Raw genomic sequence first — 23,143 nt, forward strand, 5'->3', positions numbered from 1 at the left:
AGAAATCTCTTACACTGCTGATGGGAGTGTAAAATGGTGCAGCTGCTCTGCAAAACAGTTCAGTGGTTCCTCAAAACATTAAACACAGAGTTCTTACATGGTTCACAATTCCACTTCCAGATATAAGTGGAAGAGGAATGAAAACCTATGACCAAACAAAATTTGCAGGCAAATTTGCAAGCAAAATCTGCAGGCATTCATAGAAGAATTATTTATAATAGCCCAAAAGTAGAAACAACCAAAATGTCCATCAGCTGATGAACTAGTAAACAAACTGTAATGTATTCATACAATGCAATGCTATTTGTCAATAAAAAGGAATGAAGTACTGATACATGTTAGAACATAGACGAAACCTTGAAACATTATGCAAAGTGAAAGAAGCCAGATGCTAAAGACTACATATTATTCCATCTATATGTAATGTGCAGAATAGGCAAATTTAGAGAGAGAGAGAATAGATTAGTGGTTGCCTTAGGGCTGGGGAGGTTGGAGGGGAAATGGAAAATGACTAGTAATACGTATGGAATTTCTCTTTGGGATGATGGAAATGTTCTAAAATTGATTGTGGTGATGGCTGCACAGCTCTGTGACCATACTAAAAACCACTGAATAGTACACTTTAAAACAGTAAATTGAAAGGTATGTGAATTATATCTTAATAAAGCTCTTTTTGAAAGAGTTATGATGAGGTGCTCCCCTCCCCACTGAATATGTCAGGGCTCTCTTGGAATCATACCTGCAGAGACATTACATTATTAAGGCCATGGCAGGATGGCTGAATGCTGTGGGTTCCTTTTTATATATACAAAAGCAGCAAAGATCATTAACCTTCCTCAGTTCATTGTTAAAAGTTGAAGGTTATCTATTCATAAACAAATTGTCCATTTTGCTTCAAGATGACCTAACTTATCAACACTACAAAAAAGCAGAAAGCCATCAAACATACAAACAATCTGTATCAGACTTTTAAAAAAAAAACACTCAAGTAAAGCAGAAACTAACACACCATTGTGAAGCAATTATACTCCAATAAAGATGTAAAAAAAACAAACAAACCATATTCTGGTCACTAGAGATGATCATGTGGCCTATTGTTATAATAAATTATATTAATAGAAAAAAGAACACTCAAGGAGCACTACTCTTATAAAAAATTTAGAGTCGTAAATAGTATGTAACATTTTACCTAAAAAAGAACCACAAAACAATACTGAATTTGTGAAAATAAAGGGAAGCCTCACTAAAATGGAGTCAGGAGGCCAGAAGAGGGAGCTCTCACACACATGCCACTCAAGGTCAATAAAAGATCCAACGGAAGAGACATAACTCAAAGCTCCAGCAGGAGGTGATACTACCTTACTATTGGCCAGCAGGAGGAAGAAAGATTTTTCTCCTTGCCTGGCACAACTCAGCCAATGAAAAGTCACTATACTTCAAACTCCCAGTTTCCTCCAATGGATTTTTTTGTTTATAACAGCCCCTCCCAACTTCCCCTTCTCCCTATAAAAGAGTTTCCTCTTTTGCTTTACCCGACTTGCATGTGGTTCACCCTGGTTGCATGTCCTGAGTTGCAGTTCTTTACTCTCCCAAATAAACCTGTTTTGCTGGTAAAAAAAATAACTGATGGTTTTAGGTTAACAAATTCTAGGTAAACATTATGCATGCTGAAGTGATTGGGGTGCAATGTACCAATATTTGTAACTTATTTTAAAATTTATCAAAAGCTAAGACGAATTGATAGAAGGATGGATAGAGGATATGTAATTAAACAATTACAGCAAAACGTTCATTGTAGAATCTAGGTGGTGGGTATATAGTTTCACCGTAAAATTTTTTCAAACTTTCTGAATGTTTCAAAATTTGTATTAAAATGTTGGTGGGGGGAAAGAATGTTAAAATAAGAGGTGGTTTCTCAAGGCAGGAAAAGCCCACTTCTCCAACAGAAATCTGCATCTCCTATTTTGACAGCTGAGTTAGGAAAATAAATGCATGCAATAAAGAAGGGGGTGGGGTTCTCTTCTAACAAGCCTTGTTGATATATTCAGATATAAAGAAAAACAATTATACATGGCCCGTTTGAGGCTAGAAAAATTAAAAGGGACATGAAGAGAAAGATTACAAACTGTAATGGTGTCACGACTCACAGAAGCAGAGCTGGAAAAGCCAATCTAGTGAGCTAATCCAAGCTTTTAAGTCCTGGCCTTTCTAAACATAGGTAAGGCTGAACATGACAAGCTGAGGGTAACTAAGGACCCCACCTAGACCAGAAAGCATAAATATGCAAGGACTCTTGATTTTGCTTTCTATTCTCCTTAAAGGTGACAGGCTGGTTGAGAGCTCAGTGAAAGTGTCCCAAGTGTGCATATTTTGGGTGCCAAATAAAACCTGCTCCTTGAAGGTGAGCCACAGTTCTGGTCTCAGTTCCTCTTTAAAGATAGGGTATGGCAAGAGGTCTTGCCACAGAGTTTGCCTCCTTCTTACAGGTACATGGCCCATCCACAGGTGGGCTCTCAAGAGAAGCCTGCTGGAGGGAGGGTTGGGGTTAAGGATGTGGTTATGCTTTCCAGAGTTTTCTTCCCAAAGACTGCTCAGGAGCTGGTTAGTGCAGAACTACCCCGGCTGAGGAAGAGCCCTCAGTCACAGGCTGGGGGCCTGTAGTACTTGAAGGACAAAAGGCTTCTTGCCAGATTGACTACAGGAAATGGGGTAGCCCCAGCATAGTCATCCGACCCCATCCCAAAGGGTATCTCTCTTTTCCACACTGAGCCCTCTCTCCCAGAGGAGCTCCTTCCAAATCAGTTTCTAGAACTAGAACTGCCTCATGCTCTAAAAACAGGACCTCGGGCTTCCCTGGTGGTGCAGTGGTTAAGAATCCGCCTGCCGATGCAGGGGACACGGGTTCGAGCCCTGGTCTAGGAAGATCCCACATGCCGCGGAGCAACTAGGCCTGTGAGCCACAACTACTGAGCCTGCGCGTCTGGAGCCTGTGCTCCGCAACAAGAGAGGCCGCGATAGTGAGAGGCCCGCGCACTGCGATGAAGAGTGGCCCCCGCTTGCCGCAACTAGAGAAAGCCCTCGCATAGAAACGAACACCCAACACAGCCAAAAATAAATAAAATTTAAAAAAAAAAAAAAGACAGGACCTCAACTCCTCAGAGACAACGTTTTATATCTGGAGCTTCCCATCATGCCTCAGAGAGCTGCCTTCCAACCCAATCCTTCAGATCCCCCCACACCCACCACGGTCACCCTCCCGCCCACCGCCTTGCCTCAGAGACAACATTCCCAAGAACTAGAGATATGGAGACCACCGCGTCAGAAGCACACTCCCACCCTTCAGACCTGGCGTCCCCCACACCCTCAGAGCTATATAACACTTCAACTCTCTTCTGACTCCTCAGAACTAGCCCCCAAACCCTTCAAAGCTGGGGCTATATCCACCCCGTGTCCCAGAGTCAGGTTCCTAACCCCACAGCCCTAATCCTCCGCCACATCGCACCCATTCGCAGTTTTAGCCGTTTTGGGGCTCCCGCCAGGGCGGGCTCCATACCATGGTCTAGGGTCCTGAGGCGGGTAGGCAGGAGCGTGACCCGGGCAATAACGGCCCCCGGAAGCGCGGCGGCGCGCGGGGCAGGGCGGGGCCTGGAGGCGTGGGGCGGGGTTTGGCGCGCGCCGGGCGGCCTCGCGGGCGGTGACAGGTGAGCGGCGGAGTGGGGCAGGTGGGCGGGAATGGCGGAGCAGTGGGAGCTGGACGAGGAGGGCATCCGCCGCCTGGGGGCGCTGACCCTGGAGCAATCCGGTAGGGCCAGGCCGGGAGGGCCTGGATCGGGAGCTTGGGGTTAGAGGCTGAGGGGAGAAAACAGGGGGAGGCAGAGGAATATGAGGTAGATGGCGGGGAACGGCGGTGGAGGAGCGGTCTCTGAGGCGGAGGAGGGGTTACTGAAGCGGAAGGGTTACAGTGAAGTAGAGGTGAAGGAACTGAAGTAACTGGGGAGTCTGGGGCGGAGGGCGAGAAATTGAGGGAGAGAAGCCGAGTCTAAAATGGAGGAGAAACAAGGTTACGCGGACCCTGAGGCCAGGAACACAGAATTGGACAGTCTGAACTAGTGGAAGGAAAATGAGCCCCAAGAGGGGCATTGGCGGGAGAAGGGAAGCGCAGTGAGAAGGGCTTTTGAGGTCGGGGTGCTATTGAGGAGCCACAAAGGGCGTTACTTTTGGCAGTTTCGGAAACTAACGACCCAGGAGGGCTTTTCCTGGTTGGGGTGAAATGGGAAAGGATGTTCCTTCATCAGCCCCTCTCTTCGTCCAGTCTTCACCTCGAGAACTTAGCGATTCATTTGATCCATCTGGATGCGTAGCCTCCTTCTGAGACTCAGAAAGGGGTCTGATGTAAAAGGAATAGCAGCTGATCTCTCGAGGCGTTTAGATCTGTGCCTTGACTTCGTCCTAGAGGTAAAACGGGCGGAATGACTGCTGACCCCACCTCTGACCTGGGGTCTGACTCACACAGCTTGCTTTCTAAGTTTTTAAGGAGTAGAAATGTTGGGAAAGTTATCAGCATTCCTGATTCAACTTTTAGCCTTCCTAAATTCACTGCATCGTAATGGCAGACCCTGTGTTAAATGCTTTCCCTGCATTATTTAATCCCCATAACAAGCCTGTGAAGCAGATGCTGTTACTGTTCCTATTTTACAGTTGAGGAAAATTGGGTTTAGACTCTTGCCCGAAGCCGCACAGCTGTAAGTAATGCAGCCAGAGTTTATTAACCCAGGACTCTGATTCCAGAGCCTGCGCTCTAACCGTAACAAAGTTACCTTTCTTCCTCTAGTACTTTTTATTTGTGGGATATGCAATAACTTGGTTTTATTTTATTTAAATTATTTGTTATTTAAAATTTATCAAAATTAATACATGCTGGTAACAGTCAAACACTACATGAGTGAGCAAAGAGGGTATTAATCGGTCCTTCTTCTGGAAATCCCCCACCCCACCCCAAAGATAATGGTTTGGTGTGCATATAGATAGATTGATGTAGATATTTCAGGTTTTTCTTTTCCAAACTATTAATACTTTGAGCTCCCCTAATTTACAAGTTATCTAAGAAAAGCTTCATTGGCTTGACATACTGGTGTACCTTTCTTTTCTTTTTTCCTTTCCTTTTTTAAAAATTTATTCAATTTGATTTGGGGAAGGCACATACCCCTTCCATATTCCAGCTAGAATAATATGTGGCAGGATTTTTTTTTTTGCTTGTTAGCTTGTTTTTATTACATGTGAATAACAAAATTGTGCTCATTCTGACAATTCAAACGATACAAAAGTATCTAAAGTAAAAGAATATTCTTCCCTCTCCTTTTCTGTTGCTTATACAAACATACATACATAGGTATCCTTTTTTATTTTTTTAAGGAATAGAGCATATATACTATTTGGCAAGTTGCTTTTTTTACTTACCAATAAAACATGGATACTTTTCTTTCTTCCCTTCCATCCTCCCTTCCTTCCTTTCTTTCTTTCTTTCTATCCTTCTGCCACGTGGCTTGCACATCTTCATTCCCCAACGAGGGATTGAACCCAGGCCCTGGGCAGTGAGAAAGCAGAGTTCTAACCCCTGGACGGCCAGGGAATTCCCAAAACATGGATACTTTTCAGTTAAATGAATGTGCTGGTATATGCATTCTAAAATTCTTCTATATAAAATCACAGTGGTCACCTTGGGGGAGAGAGGCTTTTTTTTTTTTTTTTTGGGAGAGAGGCTTTTACTTTATTCTGTACTTTTCTGTACTGTTAGAATTTTCTGGCTGTGTAATAAGCATTACTTTCTTTTTAATATCCAAAGGGATAATCTTGGTGGTACAGTTATAGACCTTTTCTGTATGTTTGTTTTCTTTGTTATATTTCTCTGTAGTAAAAATTTCTAATAAATAATTATCCTTTGTCATGCAGAAAATTTTCATCTTAAGGTAGTCAAGTTTATTTTTCCTTATGATGTGTGATTTTTGTGTCTTATTTATGAAGTTTTCCCCTACACTGATGTAATAGGGTCCTGCATTTTTTTTCTAAAAATTCTGCAGCTTTGCTTTTCACATTATGTCTAATTTTCCAGGGGCTTCCCTGGTGGCTCAGTGGTTAAGAATCTGCCTGCTCATGCAGGGGACACAGGCCCGAGCCCTGGTAGGGGAAGATCCCACATGCCGCGGAGCAGCTAAGCCTGTGTGCCACAACTACTGAAGCCCACAGACCTAGAGCCCGTGCTCCACAACAAGAGAAGCCACCACAATGAGAAGCCCACGCACCGCAATGAAGGGTAGCCCCCACTCCCCGCAACTAGAGAAAGCCTGAGCACAGCAATGAAGACCCAACAAAGCCAAAAAAAAATTAATTAATTAATTAATTAACTATGATCTGTTTCGTTTGATATCTGGAAACAGTGGATTCCAAATTAAAAAAAATCTAATCTATTTGGAGTTTATTTTTATATATGATATGTGATATAATATAATTGTATTTTTCTATGCTAATAGCCAGTTTTCCCAGAACCTATTTTGTAGTGTTATCTCTGCTATATTCCAAGTCACTTTATAAAGGTGGGTCTGTTTCTGGGTTTTCTGTTCTGTTCCATTGTTCAGTTTATCTACTCCTGCACCAATATCAGACTTTTGTAATTACCATGGCTTAACAGTAAATCTTTTAAATTAATTAATTAATTAACTTATTTTTGGCTGCGTTGGGTCTTCGTTGCTGCACGTGGGCTTTCTCTAGTTATGGCAAGCGGGGGCTACTCTTCATTGAGGTGACTTCTCTTGCTGCAGAGCAGGGGCTCCAGAGCACAGGCTCAGTAGCTCCACGGCACGTGGGATCTTCCCCCACCAGGGCTCGATTCCCGTGGACCCTGCATTGCCAGGCAGATTCTTAACCACTGCACCACCAGGGAAGTCCCTGGAACTCTTTTTTAAAAATCACATATAAAACCTAAAAATACTTAACAGTAATTTCTTAATATTATCAAATATCCAATTCGTTTTCTAATTTCCCCACTGTCCTATACATTTTTTCTTTTTTTTTTAATTTTTGGAATCAGGATCTATGTAAGGTCTATTGCAATTGGTTGATATTTACCTTAAATCTTATTTGATCTACAGGTTCTTCCCATTATTTTTCTTGTATTTTCTATTGTTTTTGAAGAAACTAGTCATGTCCTGAATAATTTCTTACAATCTGGATTTTGCTCACTACATTCCTAAGATGTTTAACATTTACCTCTGTTCCTTGTATTTCCTATGAATTGGTAGTTAGATAAGGCTTGATCACATTCAGGTTTGATTTTTTTTTTAAATTTATTTTTGGCTGTGTTGGGTCTTCGTTGCTGTGCACAGGCTTTCTCTAGTTGTGGTGAGGGGAGCCTACTCTTCATTGAGGTGTGTGGCTTCTCACTGCAGTGGCTTCTCTTGTTGCAGAGCATGGGCTCTGGACACGTGGGCTTCAGTAGTTGCAGCACGCGGGCTCAGTTAGTTGTGGCTCGTGGGCTCTAGAGCACAGGCTCAGTAGTTGTGGTGAAAGGGCTTAGTTGCTCCTCGGCATGTGGGATCTTCCAGGACCAGGGATCGAACCCATGTCCCCTGCACTGGCGGGCGGATTCTTAACCACTGCGCAACCCGGGAAGTCCCTGTTTTTTGGGGTTTTTTTGCAAGACCACTTCATAAGTGATGGTGTATACTTCCATCAGGAAGTATATAACATCTGGTGTTCTTTTTGTGATATTCTCAGTCATTGAATATGATTGCCTAGGATCCATTAATTCATTCGGGATTGCAAAATGATAATTTTAAAATTCTTTAATATTTGTTAGTTGTAATACTTATATAAAAAGATATTTCCTCACGCCAACTATTTGGTTATCCTGAGGCACAGTTTGTATAGGAAAGAAAGGATAAAAGAGTTCCCATATACTCTTCCCCCCATCACACCTCCCCCATATCCCCTCTCAGTTTTCCTATTATTAATAACTTGCATTCACGTGGTAAATTTGTTATGGTTGTTGAACCAATAATAATACGTTATTATTAACTAAAGTCGATAGTTTACATTAGGGTTCACTCTTTGTGTTGTACAGTTTTGGGGTTTTTGACAAATGTATAGTCATGTGTCCGCCATTACAGTAGCAACAGAACAGTTTCACTGCCCTAAAAATCCCCAGTGCTCCACCTATTCTTCCATCCCTCACTACTGAACCCCTGGAAACCACTGACCTTTTTCCTGTTGCCTTTTTCAGAATGTCATATAGTTGTAATCATACAGTATGTAACCTCTGGCAACCACTGATTCTTTAAAAAAATTTTTTTAATCTTTTAATTGAGGTATAATTGATATATAACATTAACTTAGTTTCAGGCATACAGTATAATGGTTTGATGTTTGTATACATTGCAAAATAATCACTGCAGGGGCTTCCCTGGTGGTGCAGTGGTTGAGGGTCCACCTGGCGATGCAGGGGACATGGGTTCGTGCCCCGGTCCGGGAGGATCCCACATGCCGCGGAGCGGTTGGGCCCGTGAGCCATGGCCGCTGAGCCTGCGCGTCCGGAGCCTGTGCTCCGCAACGGGAGAGGCTACAACAGTGAGAGGCCCGCGTACCGGAAAAAAAAAAAAAAAAAAAAAAATCTATTGTTAATCTTGCATTTATTTTTATTTTTTTTAATTTTTGGCTGCGTCGGGTCTTAGTTGCAACACACAGGATCTTTCCTTGTGGCGCACAGGCTTCTCTCTAGTTGCAATGCACAGACTGCAGAGCGTTTGGCCCCTTAGTTTGCGGCACACAGGCTCTCTAGTTGAGGCACACGTGCTCAGTGGCGAGGGCTTAGTTGCCCCGTGGCACGTGGGATCCTAGTTCCCTGACCAGGTATCAAACCCGCGTCCCCTGAATTAGAAGGCGGACTCTTAATCACTGGACCACCAGGGAATTCCCCAGGTAATTTTGCACTTAAACAGATCTTTTACCCGTGTATGATTTTGTAGTAACATCAGGCATCCGTCATTTGAAAAATATTAACTCACTGAGTTATGTCTGTCTTCCAAATACTGGCAAATTTCATTTTGTTACATTAAAAAATCATGTTTGTTAGTATCATCACAAATCTCATCAGAGATATCTTTAGGTTTTGGAATCTATCAAGTTTATGGTGGCAAATACAAGTTTATCAAAATTCTAATTTCAGCTTGGAAGCTCATATGTTATAATTGACAACAGTTGCTGTCACTTGTTTTCCTGAAGTGACAGCCTCACTTTCTTTATTTTCAAGAAAATGTCTGCCAACTATTCAAGTCTGAATAACCATAGTGTGTCAGATTTTTCAGGTAAAAATGGTGTTCAAAAAAAAAAAAGGGTGGGGGTGTTAGTTAAGCTGGCATCTCAAAATCCACACAAGTGTTTTCCCTCAAGGCACCCACCATACTTCAGTATTAAGCAGAAGTACTTCATGCGTACTTCCTATTTGGTCACACAATATAAAAAAGACATACTCAAGCGTCAAGATTTACTAAAATTAACCATTTTTATTGCTTTTTCAAGGGCATTCTTAAGAGAAAGTGGCTTTTTTTTTTAACTGCAAACATACAATGGTGACGAATACAATGACTAAGAATGAAGTTTGATGCCACTGCCTTGACTCATCCTAAGGCCTCAGTAGTTTTTGCTTTTACACCATACATGCAAATGTCAACACAGCAAAAAGAGCTATTAATGTTCTAATATTATTATGAAAATAATTTTTAAAAATAGTTTTGATTTTGTGGACCCCTGTACATGTCTCAGGGACCTCCAGGGGTCTAGGGACCATGTTTTGAGAACTGTTACATTTTGTTATGACATCTTTTAGCTTTTGAAATTTGTTTTGAAATACTAAGTTAAAATTTTCATTTGTTTTGTGGATGTATCTTTTTGTAGTGCTTTCATTTTTTAAGGATGCTATTCTGCTCTTTTTTCTTTTTTGTTTTAATAACCTCATATAAAATATGACTGTAAACCTTTTCTGTGTCTCTTTGTTAAAGTGCATTACGTTTTCTATACTTTTAGATGGGAAGAGTGGGCCAGAATAGCTTTCCTAGTTTCAAGGTTTTGGAGCTCCCTCTTCTGTTGTGTTCACAAAGTACTAAAAATAGGGCTTTAAGCTTGCGGAGAACTGCCATCTCTGCCTCCCTCCCTGACTTGTATCTGGACCTTCTCTTTCTTTTGAACCTATTGTCTCTATCCCCTTCAATGTGGATTCTACTCCCACTGATTTCTCTCAGGGATGAGTCTTGCCTTGAAAGGGATCTTCAGTTTCATACTTTTTATAGTTTATAGGTCCTAGACTGCTCCAGACTGCTCCAGCACCTTAAGAGCTTATTTCAATGCAATCCCCTGGCAGTCACCTGCAAATGGGATTCTGCAGAAACTCCTTCCAGTTTTGGTTGCTGTTCTCATTTTGGCCCACCACACTTGCCAGTGAGCTCCTATTGGCAGTTTTGAGATTCTCCTCTTTTCAGTGCTGTTAGAAGTCTAGTTGACATATATGTATGCATGTACATATGTATGTGTGTATATATATATATATATATATATAATATATATATATACACATATACCCACATACCTACATACACACACACACATATATATTCTTTAAAACACAATCACACACCCAGACACAGAGTCATACTTTTCCCTCACTTAATGTCTTGGAGATCTTTCCATATGAGCATCTACAAATCTACCTCATTCTTTTTAATGACTGCATAGCAATAATTAACATGTATATAGCACCATGTGTCAGGCACTACTCTAAGTTTTGTATACACACACATATATATGTATATATCTTTATATACACACACACACACATATATATATATTCATTTAATCCCTACAACATCTTGTGAGGTAAGTACTATTATCTCCATTTTACAGATAAGGAAACCGATGCACAGAGAAGTTAAGTGACTTGTACAAGGTCACAGATCTAGTACATTGTCCATTGCATCAATGAACTGCTGCTTAGGCCATCTAGTTCTACTCTTCTCCTGATGGGCTCTTTGACAGTTTTCTTTTTCTCCTTTTCCTCCCTCCCTCCCTCCCTTCCTTCCTCCTAAAACTTTCCTGTGATTGACATCCTTCTGGTCTACATTATATATCCTGGCAAAATGTTGTGAGTATTATCTATAGGACTAAATCCTCACAGTGGGATTGCTGAATTTGTTTGTTTTGAGAACTTTTGGAGACTTTTACTACATCCTTCAGGGTAATTAGAGAACTCAAGGGTTCTGTAAAACCAAGGCTTGGCGTCACTGCGTAAGACCATATTGATGCTTTTTTTGCGCGGGCCTCTCACTGTTGTGGCCTCTCCCGTTGCGGAGCACAGGCTCCGGATGCACAGGCTCAGCGGCCATGGCTCACGGGCCCAGCCGCTCCATGGCATGTGGGATCTTCCCGGACTGGGGTACGAACCCATGTCCCCTGCATCGTCAGGTGGACTCTCAACCACTGTGCCACCGGGAAGCCCCATATTGATGCTTTTAAAAGGATGATCTGATCTTATGAACCTTGAATGTAGGATCTTTTACACATGAGATACGGGAGGAAGGAAGGCCTGTTTTCAGTGACTCTGCTCTTTATCCAAGCCAAGATCATAATATATCTACTGATGATCTCTTTTCAGAACTGGTGGAGTCTCTTTCATTGCAGGGATCTTATGCTGGAAAAATCCATTCCATTGGTGATGCCTTCAGAAATTTTAAAAGTCTCCGATCCTTAGATTTATCAAGAAATTTGATCACTAGCCTGAAGGTAAGTTCTATATTCTATGACCAGTCAGTTTATTTTTTTGATGAGAAGAAATAAAGGTAGATAATATCAGCCTGGGGAATATAGCATCTTCCTTTAAAATGTTTCCAAACTAAATTTTACTATTCACTGTGAAATTCTTTTATGTTTGACATTTTTTTATTATAAAATATTGGGAAAAAATTCCTTTTATACTGAGAGAAAACTATATTAAACTATCACTGCCTAGGGCAATAGTACAATTTTTAATGTGTGTTAAAAAAATTATGAGGAGCACTGTTAAAAGTACAGATTCTTGGGAATTCCCTGGTGGTCCAGTAATTAGGACTCTGCTTTCACTGCTGAGGGCTCGGGTTCAATCCCTCATCAGGGAACTAAGATTCTTCAAGCCATGCGGCATGGCCAAAAAAATAAAATAAAATAAATATATAATAATAATAAAAGTACAGAGTCTTAGTCCCTATTCTGAGAGAGACTCTAAGTTCATAAATCTGTGGTGGGTCCAGGGCATTCCCAGGGGATTCTGATGATGTTGGTGCATGGCCTAAGTTGCTACTGTGAGTTTTTTCTAGGAGGGGGAGGAAATGATGGTCTTAAAAACAAAAATTTCCATGCCAGGAGGTGGTGGTGCAGAGGGCAGTTTAGGAAAGTAGGTGGGAGCATGCTTAAGCAGAAAGTGTGAGGATTAGCAAACGCACAGAAAGAGCTCTACAAATATAAATGCCCACACACACAGAGATGGAAGTTTTATTTTCTTTGCATAGACCCCCAAATGGTATTTCTTCCACTGTTCCCTTTTTGCCCAGCTATGGGGCTGTCTTGATAAAGCCCTTCTGTGCAAGACTGAAGGTGAAAGACAGATTCTATCCAGGATTGGTTAATGATCTGGATTATTCCTCCAGTTTTGCATTTCTTAGGGGAAACTTGTTCAACAACACAAATTAGACCCAATCTCAAGGTCTAAAACTAAGGGCCCCAAAAGAAGAAATCCAAGCTAGATCAAATTTCCAACTAGGATTCTAAAAGCAGAAATTCCAAGTTGAACTAGGTCTTTAGACTCTTTGATAACAGCCCTTTGTATTTGGCCCACAAATTTCAGAAAGTATTAGTACAGAGTTATTTAGGTCTCCTCTTCTCATATGTATTTTTATCTGATTGCTCTTTTCAGACTAAAAAAAATTGAGTGAACATTGCTGTCATTTGCTTTTTTACTCTCTTTTGTTCCATTTCTGTAAATTGGCTGAAAACTGTTGTGAAGATTAATCAAATTAGCACGTGTAATCAAGTATTACATATATAAGACTCCTGTAGTGTTTGGCATATAGGAAGTACTTAATAAATGTTAGTTTTACAAATTTTTTTGCATCTATGATTTATCTGCATGTATTCATCTCTAGCAGTTCTGAATCATTTTGCTTAATTTTCCCAGGGGAGAAATGTTTTGTGTTTAGTTCTAGTGTAGCGTTGGGGAATACATGAATTTATGCCAACTGGGAAACATGAGAGGAGGATAAGAATTGTTTCCTTGACTTTTACAATGAGACATTAAAAGATTACTTGAGCTGGGACATCAGACACATTTAAAGACAGTCCTAATGGTGTACTGCCCTGAGAGTGAGGCCAAAAGCACTGATAAATATTCCCAACATTGACCCTTTCACAATGTAGAAGTTAGTGGAGCTGAAAAAAGCCAGAAAGAAATGCATCCAACTGTAAACAGTGTTCTATTCAGAAATATTTTGAATATATCTTTGAGTTTTCTAAACTTCCTGCAATTATAAAAAGGTTAATTTTAAATGAGAGGAGAATAAAAACATTATTTTATAAATACATGATGGAAAATAATTTTACCTTTCTGAAATAACTCTCAATGACAGAGTTCCTTTTATGGTAACCATTTTTACTACTAACAGTATGTGATTATACATATATGTACATGTTTTGAAATATTGTCCTGAAATTTAATGTTGGGCACAAGCACCTAACTAGCCAAATACATGAAAATTAAACAATTATTTTCAATAGTAAGTTTTAGCAAAGGAAAAAAATTGTGGCTTTTCTTCTCCAGTGTCCCAGTTCTGATTGTACTGTTGCTAGAGATGTGGGGGGAGGGGGGTGGGGTTGCTAAGTCCACAGAAATAGAACAGAAGAAGGCAGAACATTTCTACCAAGGAGAACTGACTGATTGGAGGATGGGGAGCTTGTAGGGTGGCAGTAACTCTGAAGGGGAAAACAAGGACAAAAGGGGCTCTTGACTGGTCCAGGAGGGAAGACTTGGAGATCGCATTGTTTTGTTTTGCCATATAGTCCATTCACCCTAAAAGTGAGGTCTTGAGATATAAGAACATATACATACACACTTAATTTTTTTCCCTGCCGTTCTCCCCAGAACCATCTTTCTTTTGCCTCCCTCCCTCCCTCTTTTAAATTGAGGTACTCCTGGGGTCAGGAGAGTGGTTATAGCAAGGGTGAGAGAAGTGCATAAGTGACTTGGCCTGGCTACCACTGAGAAGGATTGGATTGGGAGAGTGATGGGGGGCAACAGAAGTAGAGAACTGACCGCAGATATTTGGATGTCAGAGCTTATAAAGGAGGAAATGTATGATATGTATGAATTATTTAATGTATAGCACATCCAGTGCCCATGGGCTGCAGCATTCTTATTCTCAGGCAACTAAATGGGAATTTCAACCCTGCCTTTCTCATGGGTGTCTCAGGTAACTGTTTAAGGATGGAAAGTAATAGTTGTATTTCCGTCTTTATCTGTGAGATTCCTAGTGCTTCCCAATGTGCAGTTTCACAATGTAGTCTTTTCCTTGCAGGGCATCCAGTATTTATGTTCACTCCAAGACTTGAATTTATATTATAACAACATTCCTTCCTTAGTGGAGGTGTCCCGCCTACAGCCTTTACCCTTCCTCAAAGAACTAGATTTGAGACTCAATCCTGTTGTCAGGAAAGATACAGATTATAGGCTCTTTGCTGTGTACACGCTACAAACTCTGGAGAAACTGGGTGAGACCCTCCTCCCCTGTTCTTTGCCCCAGAATCTTACTTTAAACCAGCTGCCTCCTAACCTTTTGGATGTTGGCCCAGAGTATGCACTGGCAGGATATATTTGTTTATTAGTCAATATTTATGTAACTCTTTTGTTTTGGCAGGATGTATGACGAGTCCTTTTATTGTTTATTGAATGACAATCTATGATTTTATCAGTTACTTCCAGCTTTAGTTTTCTTCAGTTGATGGTTTCATCACCACTTCCTCCCCAACAAAAAGTTTCCAAAAAGTTTGAGATTTATTTTTCCAGGTGCCCCAACTTTGTAACTGAATTAGCAATAGAAAATGAATACAACAACTCTTTGGGGCTTAGTTGTCAAGGAACAATAAATATTCCTTCAAATGAGTTAGTCTGTATTTCTTTATAATTTTATTGTTGAGTATACATTTCTTATTGATATAAACTTCTATGTTACATGCCCCTGGGAAAGTTATTATAGAGGAACTAAGAAAAGTCTTTCAGAAATGGTGTAACTTTCAGCCTTAAGATTAGGCCATTTGGATTGTTTGCTGCCCAAGCTGTACTTTGCTGCAGAGGTAGTTACACTTATGTGGCAGTTGTTGCTATGGTGTCCCTGTAGTCTCCCTGAGTTACTAGTGCTCCAGTGACAACATAATAGCATTATTCTGTGACCCATCTCTAACAAAAGATGAGACTGATCTTTAGTTTTTACTCTGTGAATATGCTTTTCTGACCCATTACTGTTTACTCCAAAAAGAAACATGCTCAGACCACGGTTTTTGCCTCTAGATGACCGAGCCGTACGAGAAAGTGAGAGAAAGTCTGCCAAGCTGCATTTTAGTCAGTTGGGTAACAATGAAAATTTTCTTTTAGAGGTGGAAAAAAGGTAAGAAGAGTTTTTACAAACAATTTTTTTAGTTTGGTTCTGGACAGAGAATAGTGAATTCCTGCTTAACTTTCTTCATTTTGCAGCAGAAATCTCTACAAGTTGTAAGAATCCTCAGATCAGAAATGAAAGTATCTATGCAACATTTTGAGATTTATATGGGGTGAGAATCTGGCCCTCAGTGGAACATTTCTGCTTTCTTGAACTATTGGGTCTTCTTTGGATATAATCGTTGTACATTCTCTAAAGTTGTTGTTCAAAGTTTATAGATAGGGATATTATGGTATTACTTATCATCCCCATAAGTGTATACCAACCCTTTCTTGGTAGAGTTATAAATCAGTACATGGTCTTTTCCCATTGAATTAGGAGGATTACGTTACCATGGGCAGGGTCGTTAGAGATAAATTTGTTAAAGAATGATAAGGGAAGCATTTCTGTACAAAACCAAAAGTAAATGGACCTTTAAGCTCTAAAGTATCTGAATGGTAGATTTTTTTCTATTTCTTATTACCAAAATTCTATCAAAGTAAGGTATCATATTTTCTACCCCAAAACTCATGCTTTTGAAAAAAGTTGCTTTATTATTTTTGAAAAATAGAAGTTTATTATAAACAATTTAAATAATACAGAAGTACAGGGAAAAAAAGTCAAAATCACCCCATATTTTGCTACCGAGTTAACTACTAGTAATGTTTGGTATGCATCCTTCCAGACATCTGTGTACCTATATACACATGTAGATATATCTATTAGTACTTTTTTCTGATGGTAAAAGTAATGTGGGTTTATTGTTGAGAATATGGAAAGTAGAGAAAAAAAACAAGGAATAAGCCACTCATAATCCCACTACCCAGAAATAAATACTAATTATATTATGGTAAATATCCTCTTAGTCTTAGGTATATGTATGTGTGTGTGTGTGTGTGTGTGTGTGTGTGTGTGTGTTTTGTGTGTGCATGTTTATATATTATAACAATATATAACATTATATATTATATAATCAATATGTAAATATAAAATAATAAATATATTACATTTATTTTATAGTAATTTTCTTCCTATACATACCTTTTTTAATTTGATAAAATATGAAAATATCCACACAACATTAAATATTCTTCCCCAGAATGTTTTTTATTTGTTTACTTCTTTATTGTCTTTCCCCTCCACTAGACCATAAGCTCCATGAGAACAAAGACCTTGCTTGTCTTGTTTACTGCAGTATCCCTAGTGCCTAGAACAATGTCTGGCCCATATAAGGTGCTAAGGAATAATTTGTTGAATGATGAATGAATGAAGTCAGTGCCTGTTGGCCTGGGATCTTGCTCGTTTCCACTGACTTTGCCTGTCTCTGCTCTGATCCATTATATATTTTATACTGTAATCCTCAGAGAGCAGCCTTAGTTCCCTATTTTTTTAAGCTCCCTTTTTTTTAAAGTCAAGTTTATTAAGGTTAATTTACATAGACTAAAATTCACCCTGCTGTAGAAAGAAATGGAATATGTCTTAAAAATTATTTGTATATGTACTTTGTAAATTAATTCCTATTTTATATGCATTGGGGTACCTTGTTTACTATAGAAATCCAAAGATGAGTTAATGTATAACTGAATAAACTTACTAGTGAGGCAAATAATTTTCACCACTATATTTCTGTTTAGTTACCTTATAGTGACTGCAAAAGCAGAGGTAAAATGTTGCTCAAGTGCCTGGTATTAACATTAATACTTTATAAGCTCTCCAACCTTGGGTGAAGGTTTTTTTTTAAAGCCTTTCTGAGTCCCAGGTCCCCCAACCTATAAAATGGTGATAATAGATTAATAGGAGATCTTTTATGATTAAATGAAATGGTGGGTGTAAAGTGCCTGGCTTATAGTCTAGGCTCTCTGTACTTACTGTATTTCCCAATCTGTACTTCCCAATCTTACTATACTATATCAACCAAGTGCAAACACTTGCCTTTCTTGTCTCTTTTTCAAACTAATGGCTATAGTTGTCTCCCTTATAATTCTTGGTAGAAGAACCTTCTTTTCTGTGTCCTAACTATGAGTTTTTTGATACAAAAGAAAATATTATTATTTATAGTATGAAATACTATTCCCTCAATCACCCAGACCTAAGTTTGTGTCAAGAAAACAGAGTAAGTTCTGAACTTTCTGGCTTTCATGCTTTAAAAGCTGAACTAGAGTGTCTTTCTCTCTCATTATTCCCAATAAAAATATGACTTTAAAAAAAATAGCTTTAACTGAAATATTTGTGAAAATAATATGTTCTAGAGCATTTGAAAAAAGAAATCTGATCACCCTGAAATAATGTTTTCTAAATAGCCTTTACTGGTGCTCTCAGAAGCTTCTTTTGAGTTTTAAATAAATTATTCAATGTGGTAGCTCTAGGGAGAAGACAGTGAAAAACTGTGTAGCAAATGAGAGCACTGCATCAAAAGTCAGCACTGATGTTGATGACAGGATTGAAACTGGTAAGTTTTCCCTTTCTGATCACAAAACGATTAAAACATTAGTTGTTTCTGTTTTCATGGCCAATCTTGAGTAGGATGAAGACAAAATAGTTGAGAAATAACCACATTTGAAGAAAGCACAAAATTTACTGGCTTGTATTTTTCCTCTTTTCTTTCACTGCCAGAAGGGCCCTATTTACTGAGTAGGCCTAAGCCAAAACCCATCAAAGTGCACAAGCTGTACTCAGTTCAATTTCACTTACATCACTTTATATCATTAGGCCATCCTGAAAATTGCATTACCCATCTCCACAGGATTCATTAACCAGAGACTCAGGACTCATCTGCATCAATGCAGCTGACACCATTAGCCTTCTGGGCTTCTCCACCTTGAACCTTTGCAGCTACAGAATCTCTTGTGTTTGCGCTATATTCTTGGGGATTGTTGCCCATACACACTGTTGGTAATCCAACGTGAATAAAGTGGTTATGCCACATTAATGGTCATGCCACAGGCTAGGAGAAAGCTTTCCACTGGAGGAATTGCATTCAATGTGCCCTTATAGATTAATTTGGTACTCATCAGATGACCTTTTAATTGAGAAAACTTTCTTTTGTATCAAGGCCTCTGTCCCTTTGAAGGGTCTATTGAATTATATACAAACTCTAAAAATTAATCCTTAAAATCTCAACAATAACTAATAGATTGACTATGCAGTTTAGACATTAAGGGTTTTCAGTTTGTAACATACAATATTTTATTTCCTGACTTCTTATCTATCTATGTAGACATTAATTGACAAGTTATTTTCACAGTATTTCATGGTAAAATAAGCCATAGTGAGGTATGATTTTTATTTTCCTTTCTTGGAAGTCTCAGCACATGTAATTCATGGACCATGGATTGCTCTACTTCATCTTAAATAGCATTTTTTATATTTCAAAATTGATGAAATTCTATTGTAATAATTTTGGAAAATACTGAAAAGCATGAAGAACAATATTTTAATCACTCAGAAGCCTGTCCCCTAAAGAGAATCCCAGTTAATTTGGTATATAGCTTTCTTGGTTTTTTTCTAGGTACAAGCATTTATATATCCATTTCCAGAAAGACAAAGATACACTAAAGCATAATTTGACTGCCTTTATTTGTATGAGCTGAGTTAAACTTCATTTATATCATATTACATCATTAGCACACACAGAGTCACTCTATGAATTATAACATTTTAAAGTGCACGGTCTTCACTGAGAACAAACTGCTTTACTAGACACAGGGCCTATTTCTAAAGGTTCTTGGAAGCTCCAGCTGTTGCTGGAATTTTTTTTAATGTAAAATTTATTTTGCCATGTTGAAACGTTAAAGAGCTTTGCTTTCCCCTGAAAATTATGTTTGTGCTAGATCCCTGGGGAGTGTTGCCTGTAAGCACTGTTGGTAATCCAACATGACTAAAGTGGTTATACCACATTAATGGTTGTGCCACAGGCTAGGAGAAAACTTTCTGAAAAATATTTCCCACTAGCTCAATTGTTCAAAACAGTGCTTTCTACCAATCATTTAGGATGGCAGGGAAACTCACTGTCATGGATCCTCATCCTAGTCTCCTAACCACATAATCTTTGACTCTTTCAAAGTTCCCTCTGTCTTTTCCCATACCCCTAAAATAAGCATACCTAGACTATGCCTTCAGACTCTCTTCTTTCTCTACTCTTTGCCCTATTGATCTCATCTATTTCCACAGCTTGCTTTATTTCCTCCCTGTAGATGACTTAAATATGTTGGTCTAGCTTTGACAACTTGTACCAGTTTCTCTGCACCAGTCCCCCATTTCTGTTGACCAACTATTAATATACACTTGGAATCACCACTGAATAATTTTCCAGCCCCTCAAGCTAAACATGTTAGAAAACCAAATGAACCCCTTTCCTCCAGCCCTAAACAGCTCTTAGGGTTTCATTAGTGTTACCACCACTTTCCCATTGCTGAGGCTCAGAACTAGAGCGGGGGTTGATGCTGCCCCTCCCCTAAAGTCCAGCTGAATGTTCATACCTTACACTATGATTCACAATTAACAAGCCTTTTCCCTTTTCTAATAGTCTCTTAACAGGCATGCCTAATAGCTATCATTTACTGAGTATAGACTATGGGCTAGGCCCTGTGTATTGTCTCATTTAATCCTCACAACAATCTTGAAGGTGGTTATAATTATCCTTGTTTTACACGTGAGGAAACTGTGGCCCAAAGAGGTGAAATAACTTGCTCTAATTATACAGTAAGTGGTAGAGCTGGGATGCAAACTCTAGTCCATCTGTCATCAAAGTCCTCTTAAACATTACACCATGCTGCCTCCCAGTCTCTTCTTTCATTCTCTTAAAACTCAGCTGTGATTATTATACTTGCCTGCTCAAAAACTTGCATGACTCCCACTCACCTACTGAATTAAGAGTCCTTAATCTGACCCACAGGGCTTCTTTAAACAGTGGCTGCAGGTTATCTCTTCAACCTACCCTGAAACCTTATCTCCTGTTTCTCAACTACAGTATCCAATGCTTCAATCAAACCAAACCACTCCCTCCTTCTCACATAGTTCTTCCTTTTTCTCTCTTCTGCCCCTGAACTAATGCTGTCCCCTCTGCTTGGAATGCTTGAATCAAAATCCTGATCTTTCTTTATGACCCTACTCAAAGTCCATTCTTTTTAGTGAAATTTTTTGATTTCTCAACCAAAATTCTTTTCCTTTTTTTGTAGACTCACATAATTTATCTTCTAGAACATATATTCTGGAAATAGAAAATGTAGCCATTCCCTGAATCACTTGCAACATAATTAGGATAATGAGACAAACATGAAAGAGCTAAGTAACGCAATTTCAGGCAGTGCATATGAAAACGTCAAATGAATGATACAGATCAGTATTCCTCGAACTCAGGGTTGTGGACTCCTAGTCCAGGGATATATCTTAGAGGTCCATAGGCAATGTGAGACCCTTTAATTTTGTGCTTTTGTTTGATGCAGTTATGAAAAATATTTAAAAGATGTAAAAGCAAAAATACTCTTGCAGTATTAGTCTGCTATTTAAAAATAGAATGTTTTTTAGATCAGCTTTAGATTTACAGCAAAACTGAACAGAAGTACAGAGTTCCCATATGCCTCCTGCCTCCACACATGCAAGGCCTCCCCCACTACCAACATCAGGCATCAGAGTGGTGCTTTTGTTAGAAGTGATGAATCTACAGTGACACATCATCACCTAAAGTCCTTAGTTTACTTTAGGGTTCATTCTTACTGTTGTACATTCTATGGATTTGGCAAATGTATAATAACATGTATCTGCCATTTTAGTGGCACACAGAATAGTTTCACTGCCCTATACTCTGTGCTCACCTAGCTATCCCTTTCTCCCCTTCTGACACCTGGCAACCACTGATCTTTTTACCATCTCCACATATTTTTTAATAGATTTATTTATTTTTATTAATTTATTTTTGGCTGCGTTGGGTCTTTGTTTCTGCTCACAGGCTTTCTCTAGTTGCGGCAAGTGGGGGCTACTCTTCATTGCGGTGCCTGGGCTTCTTGTTGTGGTGGCTTCTCTTGTTGCAGAGCACGGGCTCTAGAGTGCAGTTAGTTATGGCACATTTTGTTTATCCATTCACTTGTTGATGGACACTTGGGTTGCTCCCATGTTTTAGCTATTGTGAATAATGCTGCTATGAACATGGGTATACAAATATCTCTCAAGACCCTGCTTTCACTTCTTTGGGGTTTGCACCCAAAACTGAAATTACTGGATCATATAGTAATTTTATTTTTAATTTTTTTTAGGAACTGCCATACTGTTGTCCATAGCAGCTGTACCATTTTATATTCCCACGAACAATGCGCAAGAGTTCTGATTTCTCTACATCCTTCCCAACGTTTGTTATTTTCTGGTTTTTTGATAGTAGCCATCCTAATGGGTGTGAGGTGGTACCTTGTATTTTTAAATTTGTATTTCCCTAATGATCAGTGATGTTGAGTATTTTTTTGTGTGTATTTATTGGCCATTTGTATATCTTCGTTTGGAGAAATGTCTATTCAGGTCCTTTGCTATTGAATCAGGTTGTTTGATTTTTTGTTGCTGAGTGTTAGCAGTTCTCTATATATTCTAGCTATTAATCCCTTATCAGATATATGATTTGCAAATATTTTCTCCCATTCTGTGGGTTGCCTTGTTACTCTGTGGATATTGTTTTTAGAGGCACAAAATTTTTAATTTTTTAAAATAAATTTATTTATTTTATTTATTTTTGGCTTCTTTGGGTCTTTGTTGCTGCGTGTGGGCTTTCTCTAGTTGCTGTGAACAGGGGCTACTCTTCGTAGCAGTGCGTGGGCTTCATTGCGGTGGCTTCTCGTTGCGGAGCATGGGCTCTAGGCACGCGGGCTTCAGTAGTTGTGGTGTGTGGGCTCAGTAGTTGTGGCTCGTGGGCTCTAGAGTGCAGGCTCAACAGTTGTGGCACACAGGCTTAGTTGCTCCGCGGCATGTGGGATCTTTCTGGACCAGGGCTCGAACCTGTGTCCCCTGCATTGGCAGGCGGATTCTTAACCACTGTGCCACCAGGGAAGCCCCTTAATTTTTCATGATGTTCAATTTGTCTATTTTTTCTTTTGTTGCTTTGCTTTTGGTGTCACATTGCCAAATCCAGTGTCATGAAGCATTTTCCCTATGTTTTCTTCTAAGAGTTTTATAGTTTAAGGTGTTACATTTAGGTCTTTGGTCCATTCTGAGTTAATTTTTGTGTATGTGTTAGGTAAGGGTCCAGCTTCATTCTTTTGTATGAGGAATGAGTGATGGGTAGCTGCTACTTTGCTAAGAACTGAATTAAGCAAAATTAACCCTAATTTACCTTCCACGTCTTCCCCCAGAAGTTGCAAGTCTTCAGTAGACCCCAGAATTCCAAAATAGTTATGACAGAATTC

The 23,143-nt window shown here is 39.4% G+C and overlaps 2 protein-coding genes across 15 annotated transcripts in view; one reads left to right on the top strand and one right to left on the bottom strand.

Annotated features, from left to right (window-relative positions):
* KCTD19 (potassium channel tetramerization domain containing 19) overlaps positions 1 to 3,620 on the bottom strand; it is a 32,323-nt gene extending 28,703 nt beyond the window's left edge. For 6 of the 7 annotated variants that reach the window (XR_004346989.1, XM_032613677.1, XM_032613681.1 and 3 more), the window contains exon 1: positions 3,554 to 3,603. Coding sequence is in view for 6 of the 7 variants with exons in the window: in XM_032613677.1 (XP_032469568.1) it covers positions 3,554 to 3,556 (3 nt within the window). In the remaining variant the exon portion in view is untranslated. Of the gene's footprint in view, positions 1 to 3,553 lie in introns of all 7 variants that reach the window. The other variant, XM_032613678.1, reaches the window with a different exon arrangement.
* Positions 3,621 to 3,678: 58 nt separating this feature from the next.
* LRRC36 (leucine rich repeat containing 36) overlaps positions 3,679 to 23,143 on the top strand; it is a 58,600-nt gene continuing 39,135 nt past the window's right edge. For 5 of the 8 annotated variants that reach the window (XM_032612221.1, XM_032612222.1, XM_032612223.1 and 2 more), the window contains exons 1-2: positions 15,604 to 15,728; positions 18,119 to 18,207. In XM_032612221.1, coding sequence (XP_032468112.1) covers positions 15,604 to 15,728; positions 18,119 to 18,207 — 214 coding nt within the window. The other 3 variants (XM_032612226.1, XM_032612225.1, XM_032612227.1) reach the window with 3 other exon arrangements.

Source organism: Phocoena sinus, chromosome 19 (assembly GCF_008692025.1).
Source record: "Phocoena sinus isolate mPhoSin1 chromosome 19, mPhoSin1.pri, whole genome shotgun sequence".
Taxonomy (NCBI): Eukaryota; Metazoa; Chordata; class Mammalia; order Artiodactyla; family Phocoenidae; genus Phocoena; species Phocoena sinus.